This window comes from Lynx canadensis, chromosome C1 (assembly GCF_007474595.2).
Source record: "Lynx canadensis isolate LIC74 chromosome C1, mLynCan4.pri.v2, whole genome shotgun sequence".
NCBI lineage: Eukaryota > Metazoa > Chordata > Mammalia > Carnivora > Felidae > Lynx > Lynx canadensis.
Window position 1 is genome coordinate 36,181,929 of NC_044310.1, and position 12,135 is coordinate 36,194,063.

Below are 12,135 nucleotides of genomic sequence, written 5' to 3' on the forward strand. Positions count from 1 at the left end.
CCCGAATTGACCCAATGAGAGTCAATTCTAGGACTTTTGCTAGAACTATTATAAACAGAGATTCTCTCTTTCCACTCAATTGCTAAGTTATAAATATGTGATTCTAGGACTCCCAGCAGCTATACCACCAACCTCATAGGGAAAGCCTGCCTAAGGATGAAGCCAACACAGAGAAAACCTAAGGCAAAATACAGGGTATAAGAGAGAATACTGATGACCTTGTTTGGGCCCTGGATCCAGCCATGACTAAACAAGTAAAGCTCTATGTATGATATTCAAGAGGTAGCACAATATAACAGTTAAGAGCAACAGCTTTGGAGTCAGGCTGCCTAAGTTTGAATCTCTGCCCTGCCACTTGTGTGGCTATGGGCAAGTTACCTAACCTCTTTGTGCCTTTATCTCCTCATTTGTTTAAATGGGCCCTACAATAGTACCTACTTCACTAAATTATTATGTGAATTAAATGTAGTAATACATCTAAAAGGACTAAACAGTGCCTGGTACATCCTGGTAAGCACTCAGCAGATAATGGCCCTAAGCTTTTCTAGCACACAAAGTTTTGCTGTGCTCTGAAGACAATTGTCTGTGTCACTCATTTGTCACTTAATATAATACATGGTTTTATATTCATGTTAAAACTTCTTCATCAGATACTTTACCTCCCTTTGCAACTGAACCACAAGTTCTTTTCTATTTCTTCATCTTAATAATAATGCCATTTATTGATATCATATGCCAACATACATACACACACGCCTTTCTGCAACATAAGTATACATGTATGTGTCTATCACTTGATTCTCAATGCATTTCAAAAAGATATTATCCAGTTTACGGAGGAGGAAATGGGCTTAGAGAATTAAGTAACTTACCCAAGGTTACACAACTAGCATGTGGTCAATACAGAATCCAAGCCCATGGTTTTAATGGTTTTAACCATTAAGCTATCCTGCCTCAACAGCACTTAGCCCTATTCTTATGCACACAGAAATTCCCTGACACTTTGATACTAGTATGAGAAGTAATTATGTCTTTCCCTTGCAAATGATTCATTTTTATCTACTATCCACTTTTTCATTCCTCATCCCACTGTTACTTGGCTCGGTCTCCCAATATTCCACTAAATTTGCTATGATAAAGGCTTCCAATATCCTTTTAGTTGCCAGACCCAATATTTCTCATGCTGCACACTCTCTGTGTAATCTCATTCTTAGTATAACTTTACACATATAACCTTAGTATAACCTACACACTTATGCCTCCCAAATCCTTTCTGTACCTTGAGTTCCAAAACCAAATAACCAGCTGCCTGCTTCTCAGACAACTCCTTTTGGTTTCTCACAGGAACTTCAAATTCATTGGTTCCAACCCTGAACTTTCCTCACGTACTTTCTATTTTAGTAAATAACACCATTCCTTAGTCTAAGAAATAATCTAGGAACCCTAGAAATCTAGGAGTAATCTTTGACTTCTCCCACACCTACCATATCTAGTCAGGTATCAAGTCCTCAGTATTTCCATTAATTCCCCCTCCTTTCCTGCCATTGCTCTGGTTCAGGCCCTCACCATCATTTAACCTGATGACCACAAACACTGCAGTCACCTGCAAGAGTCAAGCTGGTCTTCCTGCCCATAGTCTTGTTCAGCCTCCAATTTATTCTCAGACTGCTGCTGTTTATTTTCAGTTCAACAAATATTCAGTGAGCATCACCATGTACGTTCAGGTACCATAACAGATGCTGGAGCTATCAGGGAAAATAAGCCACCATCCTTATTTCACCAACAAGCTTGCAGTTTAGTGGGTGTGACATTTGGCAAAGTCACGGTAGGAATCAGGACCAGATACTGTAGGAGTAGGGACAAAAAGCTCCTAAACCAGTCTAGAAAATCAGGGAAATTTTTCTTAAAAAAGTCATGTGTAAGCTAAATCCTAAAGGATGAGCAGGAGTTAAAAATTTGGAAGGACATAGAAGGAACACAGAACAGAGGCAGTTCAATTTGGTGCCATTAGTGGGAACAGCAAATAGTTCCATACAGCAGGACTGTGAAGTTTACAGGGGTAAAAGCAGACACAACAGAGATTATTGGGGAAGAAAAGAAGTCTCTTCTCATTGATGCACTTGGAAGTGTTAGATTTACCGTTCAATTTCCTTTTCATTCCCCTCTCTGCGAAATCGCTCGATATATTCTTTGCTATGCTGTTCTTGTGTGTGACACTGCTCTTCAAATATTTTAATTGTTTCATTAAAAGCTTCTATTGCAGTCCTTTTCATCTGTATTTCCTACAAAGGAGAAAAAGAAAAGACATACACTATATCTTTTTTTTTTTTTTTTTCTGGTAACCTTGGTCTTAAGTCTTGTAATTCTAATTACAATTCCATAGAAAATGAAAGATGGCTAAAACAACTCTTACTTAACTCCCACCCTTAATACTTATATGCAAAATACATCACTCAAACCCTAAAATAGAAGAAAAAAACTATTACTTGAAATATAGCTGAGGGGGCGCCTGGGTGGCGCAGTCGGTTAAGCGTCCGACTTCAGCCAGGTCATGATCTCGCGGTCTGTGAGTTCGAGCCCCGCGTCGGGCTCTGGGCTGATGGCTCAGAGCCTGGAGCCTGTTTCCGATTCTGTGTCTCCCTCTCTCTCTGCCCCTCCCCCATTCATGCTCTGTCTCTCTCTGTCCCAAAAATAAAAATAAACGTTGAAAAAAAAAATTTAAAAAAAAAAAAAAAAAAAAGAAATATAGCTGAGATCCACAAAAAGGCCCGAGTTGCTTAGATTAACCCTAAACACTTTCAGATATTTTTTTAATGTTTGTTTATTTTGATATATAGAGAAAACATGTGTGCACAAGCGGAAGAGAGGAAGAGAGAGAATCCCAAAGAGGCTCCATGCTGTCACAGCAGAGCCCAACAAGAGGCTCAATCTCACAAACCGTGAGATCATGACCTGAGTTGAAATCAAGAGTCCAATGCTTAACCGACTGAGCCACCCAAGTGCCCTGAACACTTTGAAGACAAAGATAAAATTATGTTTTTGCACTTATTGTAGTGCTGACCCCCAAAAGGCGCTGAAGAAGTGAATGGATACAGTGGAGGAGTCCATACACCAACGTACAAAGCCTTATTCCCAGAAAAGTCCTATAGAGTCTATTTATTCTTATTATCATTTCTAAAACATGTAGTTTTTCTAAACAGATTCATCAGTAGATTAATCTCAGAAGCAGAAAATGAGGGGTGCCTGGATGGTTCAATCAGTAGAGCATCAGACGCTTAACCTCAGCGTTATACATTTGAGCCCCACATTGGGCATACAAATTACTTAACAATAAAAAAAATCTTAAATTTTTTTTTAATGTTTATTCTTGAGAGAGACAGAGACAGAGCATGAGTCGGGGAGGGGCAGAGAGAGAGGGAGACAAATCTGAAGCAACTTCCAGGCCCCACACTGCCAGCACAGAGCCCAACACAGGGTTCAAACCCACGAACTGTGAGATCATGACCTGATCCAAAGTCGGACACTTAACCGACTGAGCCACCCAGACGCTCCCCAAAAAATCTTTAAAAAGAAAAGGAAAAGCAGAAAATGAAAGGGGGAAGAATAGCAGCTAAGTCAGATGCAGAGGAGCATCTGGGTGGCTCAGTAGGTTAAACATCTGACTTTGGCTCAGGTCATGATCCCAAGGTGTGGGAGTTCGAGCCCTACATCAGGCACTCTACTGTCAGCGCACAGCCTGTTTCAGATCTTCTGTCCCCCTCTCTCTGCCCCTCCCCTGCTGGTTTGCTCTCTCTCTCTCTCTCTCAAAATAAATAAACTTAAAAAAAAATAAAATTATATGCAGAATAAGATGAAAAACTAAAAACTTCACAAACAAATGCCCAGTAGGCTAAGCCATTTAGCACTAGGATAAGTAGTCCTATACATTTTGATGAGCTCTGAGGTTTTTTTTAGACTTCAGCATCTGAACTCAGATTCCCCCAAATCTTCAGAGGGTTAAAATTTTGTACAATTTATATTAGAAAGTCAAGAAATATTTTAAAGGTCTAGAAAATTGCTATCCTGAATATTTACAGTTTTTAAAGTTTGGTGTTTATGGGATAATTCCTCAAAACTATCCAGCATTGATTAATTTTAACAAATGATTACCGAGAATCCACTATACAGAAAGTACAGTCTGGTGGTAAAGAGATTAATAAAACATGAAGCCTGCCCTCCAGGTTTCAGAACACACAGGTGAAACAGATTTCCGAACTCTGATAAGGTTTTGTTCCATGTCATGGCAGAGACAATCAAATCAGGGTGAATTACTTCTTTACAGAGGCTTCATGGAGGCTACAAGAACCTTATGATGTTCCATATGCTTGAAGTTATACATATCTCAAATAGTGCTGTATACTTATTGGAATGCCCATATCTAAATATCTAGCTACAAATTCTGCAACTCTCAAATTACAGTGGAGGGTCTTGGCTCCCTTGCAAGATCAAAAATTACCTATGAAGCCCTGGCCCTATATCCTTAAAGAAGACACTAATAATTCAGACTTTACTATAACTGGTGTTTGTGTTGGTAGGTAAAGCAGCAAAGGGAAAATATTTATAGCATTGCCGAAGCAGCAGCTGCCCCATAAACAATGTCACAATACCTACCACAAAAAAACTGTAAATCTACCTATATCTACACCCCTTCTCTCCTTTCTCCTCTCCAGCCCTTCTTATGGTTCCTTCTCATCAGCACACAAACAGGTTCTAATAACACCACTTTGAAAAAATAATCCCTTAACCCTAAATTCTCTTCCAGTCAATTAAGTTCCTTGAACAAACTATCTATATAGGCTGTCTCTCTTTCCTCATCTCTCATTCTCACTCCAACTCACTCTTTTCCGGCTTCTGTACCTACCATTCCACAGAGACTGTCTTTCCAAGGTTATCAATGATCTCATTGCCCAATTCCTGTCCCCTATCCCAATCCATCCCTAAATCCTATCAATTCCTCCTAATTATATGTAATCCAGATGTCAAATATCCCCACATGCAATCTATTCTCATCCTGTGCCAACTATGACTCAGGATGCACCAACTCTTCCCATTCTCTGGGAAGAATTCACTTCCAACAAAGCAATCCAAATTTTATCTAAGGTTTCACAGAAACCTTAGGCAGTCTATAACACTTATAAATATTGAAACATTTATAAACAGAGGAGATCAATTCTTTAACTTCCCTTTAACACTCCCTATCCTCACTGTCCCAGCACATCTCCTGTACTGCTAATAATCACTGGATCTTCCTCTTCCTCCACCTCCCAAAGCCTTAAACCTCATGGCTCTTCTCTGCTCAGCCATCTTACGTCTTTCTCTCAGTTCTCGCACACCCAGATTTAGCCCTCTCCTAGCTTCAACTTAGTGGTTTTTGCAGTTTCCTCCATCTACTCCCATACCCAGCTCCCCAACCAAGGATTCCAAGTCCAGAATGCAGTCTCACACCAGCTGCTCAGAACTCATACTCTGTGGTTAAATCCCCAGTATTACTGAGCATGCGGACAACATGTGGAGCCTTCTTTGCTTCCTCCAGTCATGACAAGAAAGTGGAAATGCAGTTCTAGGGGCACCTGGGTGACTCAGTCACTTAAGCATCTGACTCTTGATTTCAGCTCAGGTCATGATCCTCACAGTTGGTAAGATCAAGCCCCACATCAGGCTCTGAGCTGACAGTATGGCACCTGCTTGAGATTCTCTCCCTCTTTCTCTGCTGTTCCCCAGCTCATGTGCACACCTTGTTGAGATGACAACCTTTGAGCAAAGACTTGAAGGAGGGGAGGGGGTTAGCCAGCTGACTATCTGGGCAGGCGGTGCAGTGGGGGAGTGTTTCAGGCAAGGAAGTGGCCAGTAAAACACTCAAAGGTAGGAAGCAGGTCTAGTATATTCGAAGAACAGCAAAGAGGATAGCATGGTTGGAGAAGAGAGAAGTAATGAGGCCAGAGAGGAAGAGGAGTGCAGATTATGCTGGGCACTGTAGAAAGCACTCTGGCTTTCCTATGTGTAAACCGTGGAACCACAGACAGGTGTTAAAGGAGTACTGTGATCCTACCTAGGTTTTACAAGTATAGGTTTCCCCTACATAGAGTTCCTATGAAACCTTTCACAAGCCAAAATGGCATAAAGCAAAGAAACAATTAACATTAATTTACATGGAAAAAATTTTTGCAGTGTTCCCAAACTCAAAAAATAACTTCTCTTAGGCTTTTTTTTTCTGAATACCTTAGGACACATCTTACTAACAGGTGCACAAAGTAAATGGAGAGAAGCACAGATGCTCACAGACACACTTCAAAGCTATAGCGGCTTGATGCTGAGATGCTGAGTGTAGTTCCCGGGGAGGGAACTTGGCAGCACCATTCCCATTGCTTAGGGTGCACACTGCCTTTGTAACAGCTTGATGCAAAACAAACTCTGAATGCTATTGTCACTTTTTGCCTTTTTTTGTAAAAGCAGAACTCTTCAGATTTATTTCAGTTAGTGAAAACAAGTACTAATGTAGGTCTTTCATAAAAGCCAAGTGGTGTAATGAGAACTTGCAAAATGCAGGGCACACCTGCATCTCCTAGCTGCTCTGTTGAGAATTGATCAGGGAGAGTGAAGCATGGATAAGGGCAAGAAGATCAGTTAGGAGGTTTCTGTGGTAAATCAAAGTAAGAAATGATAGTGACTTAGATCAAGGTATCAGCAGTGGATGTGAGGAGAAGGGGTTGCATTCTGGCCATATTCTAAAGGTAAAGTCAACAGAAATTCTTACTGGATTTGATGGAAGGTGTACGAGAAAGAGTCTGGGATGGCTTCAAGGCTTTTGACCTAAGAGAGGACATGACTTCTCTCAACTCCGACAGGTAAGGCAAAGGATAGAACAGCCCTGAGTTCAATTTTATTCATGAATTCAGTCTGACATGTTAAGTCTGAGAGATATCTATTAAACATCCAAGTGGAGCTGTTGGAAAGGCAATTGGATATATATGAGTCTACAATTAAGAGAAGTTAGAAGAAGCAGAGACATAAATTTGGGAGTTACCAGCATACAGATCATATGTAAAGAAAGCCATGAGGCTGTTTGAGATCACCAGAGAGTGAATAAATAACCAGAAAAAAGAAAAGGCCCAAGGTCAAAGATGAGAAATCAGCAAAGATGACCAAGAAGGAACCAACAGGGAGGTCAAACTCTCCATTCTCAGTTGTCTCTGGTTATTTCCAGATCTGGAAATTCCATTTATAATTTTTATTATGGTTTTCTGTTCCACCTCTTATCTACAGAAATAATCGTATTGTTTTTGCATACAGCCATGTGTTTTCAATGTTTACCAATTTTTTAGTATGAGATAATGTAAGTGCATAAAAAAAATGCAGAGCTTAACAAATTATTATAAAATGAACATTCACTACCAGCAACCCCAGAAATTCCTTGTGTATCCTTTCTGGATCATAACTCCCTGTCTCTGCCCACTCTACTTCCCCCACCTTGGTAATAACACTATTCTGCCCTTTATGAGGATCATTTCCTTGTTATTCTTTATGATTTTACCACTTTATGTTCCCAACCAAAATCAAAAAGTTAACGTTTACCTTGTTTTGTACCTTCTATGAATAGACCCATAGAATATGTATATGTATTCCTTCACTCAATATTCTTTGTGAGATTAAACAGTGTTATATGTTGCCCTTTAAATAAATATACACACACAAATATAGTCATCCATCATTGTTTTGTTTGATGGAGAGAAAAGGGATCAAAACATGCCTTTTTGGCTAATGTACATTGTGTTTGACAAATGCTGTCAGAGTACTTCAACCTTGTGTAGAACAGAGTCTCATCTCTCCCTCTGTGCTTCTAGAGTCAAGCACAGTATCATGCGTAGATGCTACAAAGGAACTGAGTTTGAATTTAGGAGATTTATAATCTAATCTTGGTAATGTTAAAAACTGGTTATGTCCCTTAAGAGAGTCTTTCTATGCTTTAAGTTCCCATCTATAAAATGGAGATAATGGCAACCCCAACTATATTTGAGAGAGAGAGAGAGAGAGAGAGAGAGAGAGAGAATGAATGAATGACAAAAGGATAGAAAGAAATGGAAACAGGGAATCAGGAAAAAAAAAAAGGTGGGGTGGGGGGACTATACATCCAAAAACATTTACTGAATACATTAGTCTAGTCATGATATATTTTAACAATAAATGATAGTATACCACATACATTTTTTTCCTACCTTGCTTTTTTTACTTAATGTATCTTAGATATCACTCAGAATCAGTAAATATAGACCTTACCTCATTTTTTGATGGTAATAGAATAACTGCATATCATTTTGTTTTTTTAAAAAAGGTCATTTTTGTTATATATATTATTGTTATTAATGTGTATAGTATTTCTATTATTTCCTCCTTTCTGTTTTTAACTGTAGTTTTCCCAAATCCTGTTAATTCTATCACCCCAAACATTCCAGCATATTTTTATAAAGTTTCCCTTCAGGTTAGTGAGTACACCCACAGCTGAAATCACTGTTCACACACTTCTACATGCTGTTTCCTTTGCCTGCAACTATATCATAAGCATTTCTCAGGTCATTAGGAATTCCTAAAAAGCACATAGTTAGCAGCAGTTGACTCCAAGAAATCAGGACTTTTATTCTGTATGCAATAATTCATAATAATAATTCAGCAATAATTTATACTGAATTTAATAATTCAGCAATAATCTATATTGAATTTAGCATACATATTTATATAACCTTTGTACTTTTTAAAAATCAAAGTTAAAATAATTTCTGAAAACCTATTTTAATAGTTGTATAATGTTCTATTATATGTATGATCATTTCACCATCCCCTAACGTTGCCCACTTATGTTGATTCAATCTAAAGAGGCTTCAGTAACTTTTTTCCCATTCTACCCGAAACACTGGCCTCATCACAGATAATTCATCTGGAAAAGCTAAAGGAATACAGAGAGAAAATGAAATTAGCAGGGTAAAAAAGCATACACACACAGGCACACCAGAGATATAGCTCAAGTATCATGAAGAAAGAAAAAGTATTAAGATCATTCTGAATAACTAATTAATAAAATTAAACCTGAAAATAAAATGGAAGTAAACTTCTCATATAGGAAAATAGACCATTACAGCATTTCTGGCTGTAATCCCATACCTTTTCCCAGTCAATACTATATCTCATTCCTAATCTGTAATCCTCATAGGGTAGTATCCCCTAATACCCTCTTCAGGGTTGCAGTATCTACCTTAACACTGCCCACCATGGACACTACCCTGGAAATAAGATCAGTGGCTATGAGGCTGGAAAAATCAATAATATAAATACTAGGGTCAAACAGGAAACCGTGAGTTACAGTTATACTAGAATAGCTCCCTGCTGACTACACCTTCCACAGATAACTATAAACTATAGACAAAGATATAAGAAACATGTATTTCACATTATAGTCAAATTGTCAAAAGAGAATCTTGAAAGAAGCAAGAGAGAAGAAATGTGTCATGTACAAAGATCTTCAATAAAATTAATAGCTGTTTTCCTGTCAGAAACCATGGAGGCCAGAAGGCGGTGGGATGGCATAGAAATCTTAAAAGAAAAAAAACTGTCAACCAAGAAGTCTATATTCAAGCAGTACTATCCTTCAACTAGAAAAAGAAGAGCAAACTAAACCCAAAGCTAGAAGAAGGAAATAATAAAGATTAAAAAGATAAATGAAATAGAAAATAGAAAAGTAGAGAAAATCGACAAAACTAAAAAGTGGTTCTTTAACAAGATCACCAAAATTGACAAACCTTTAGTTAGATTAAGGGAAAAAAAATACTCAAATTACTAAATTGTTAAGTTTAAAGGGGGCCATACTACCCACTTTACAGAAATAAAAATTGTTAAGAGAATGCTGCGTAAAATTTATGCCAATAGACTGGATAACCTAGATGAAATGGACAAATTCCTAGAAACACACAACTACCAAAACTGACTCAAAAAGAAAATCTAAATAGACCAATAATCAATAAGAAAATTGAAGCAGTAATCAAAAACTTCCCAACAAAGGAAAGCCCAGGATCAGATAGCTTCACTAGTGAAGTTTACCAAACATTTAAAGAAGAATTAACACCAACCCTTCCCAAAAACTAGAAGGAGGAAGGAACACTTGCTAACTCATTCACAAGGCCATCATTACTCTGATCCTGAAGCTAAATCAAGAGACTGCAAGAAAACTACAGAACAACATGCCTTTTGAATGCAGATGCAAAAATCCTCAACAAAATACTAGTCAACTAAATTTAGCAGCATATTGAAAGGACTTTAACTGTATACGATTACCACATGGAATTTATCCCAGGAATGCAAGGGTGGTTCAACATACAAAAATCAGTCAATACACAACATTAATAGGCTGAAGGAAAAAAAAAAAACCATGATCATCTTAATTGATGCAGACAAAACATCTGACAAAATCCAACATCCTTGCATGATAAAAACCATAAACTACAAATAAAAGGAAACTTCTTCATCATATAAAGGCCATTGTTATAGATTGAATTGTGTTCCCACATAAGATATGATCAGTCCTAATCCTCAGGACCTTAGAATGTGATCTTACTAGGAAAGAGAGTCTTTAGTGAATTAAGATGAGGTGATACTGGAAGTGGATGGGCCCTAATCCAATGACTGGTTAGTATCCTTATAAAAAAGAAAGCAGAGACACAGAGGGAGAATGCTACTGATAATGAAGGCATAAATAGAAGTGGTATGTCCAACCCAAAGAATGCCAAGGACTGCCAGCAACCAACAGAAGCTAAGAAAAACAAGGAATGGTCTTCCCCAGAGCCTCCAGAAAGAGAGGGCCCTACCAACACCTTGATTTTGGACTTGGAGTTCCTAGAACAGTGAAACAATAAATTTGTTGTTTTAGGACACCCAGTTTGTTGTACTTTGTTTTTGTTTTTTGGGTTTTTTTAAAAAATTTCTTTTAATGTTTATTCATCCTTGGGAGACACAGAGTGAGTGGGGGAGGGGCAGAGAGAGAGGGAGACAGAATCCAAAGCAGGCTCTAGGCTCTGAGCTGTCAGCACAGAGCCCAACACGGTGCTCAAACCCACGAACCACGAGATCATGACCTGAGCTGAAGTCGGATGCTCAACCGACTGAGCCACCCAGGTACCTCTTGTGTGTTGTACTTTGTTACAACAGACCTAGGAAACTAATACAGCTATATATAAAAAACACAAGCTTAACATCATACTCAATGGTGAAATGGGCTAACTTTCTCCTAAGTCATGAACGAGACAAGGATACCCATCCACTTTCTCCACTTTTATTTAACAAAGTACTTAAAGTTCTAGCCAAAGCAATTAGGCATTGAAAAGAAATATGGGACATTCATGGGGCATCTGGGTGGCTCAGTCAGTTGAGTGTCTGACTTCGGCTCGGGTCATGATCTCATGGTTTGTGGGTTCAGGCCCTGCGTCGGGCTCTGTGCTGACAGCTCAGAGCCTGGAGCCTGCTTCAAATTATGTGTCTCCCTCTCTCTCTTCCCCTCCCCCACTCACACTCTGTCGCTCGCTCACTCTCTCTCTCACAAATAAATAAACATTAAAAAATTAAAAAAAAAATACAGGACATTCATATTGGAGAGGAAGAAGTAAAATTATCTCAAATGACATTATCTTATAGGTACAAAACCCTAAAGAATCCATCAAAAACTGTTAGAGCTAATAAATTTAGCAAAGTTGCAGAATACAAAATCAACACACAAAATCAACTGTATTCTATACACTAGCAACTGTGTATAGAATATTCTGTATTCTATATACTAGCAGGGAAAGTAAGGATATAATCCCATCAACAACAGCATCAAAAAGAATAAAATATTTAGGAATAAATTTAACCAAGGAGGTAAGAAACTCATACACTGAAAACTATAAAACAATACTGAAAGAAATTAAAGAAGACATACATAAATGGAAAGACATCTCCTTGTTCATGGATTGGAAGACTTAATATTGTTAAGATAACAATACTTACCCAAAATAATATACAGATTCAATGCAATCTCTATCAAAATCCCAACTGCATTTTTTTTACAGAAACAGAAAA

General features: G+C 38.2%; 1 protein-coding gene across 1 annotated transcript in view; it reads right to left on the reverse strand.

Moving 5' to 3' along the window:
• LOC115519995 (phosphatidylinositol 3-kinase regulatory subunit gamma) overlaps positions 1 to 12,135 on the reverse strand; it is a 129,676-nt gene that overhangs the window by 13,921 nt on the left and 103,620 nt on the right. The window contains exon 6 of the mRNA XM_030323931.1: positions 2,140 to 2,282. Within this exon, the coding sequence (XP_030179791.1) occupies positions 2,140 to 2,282 (143 nt within the window). The remainder of the gene's footprint in view (positions 1 to 2,139; positions 2,283 to 12,135) is intronic.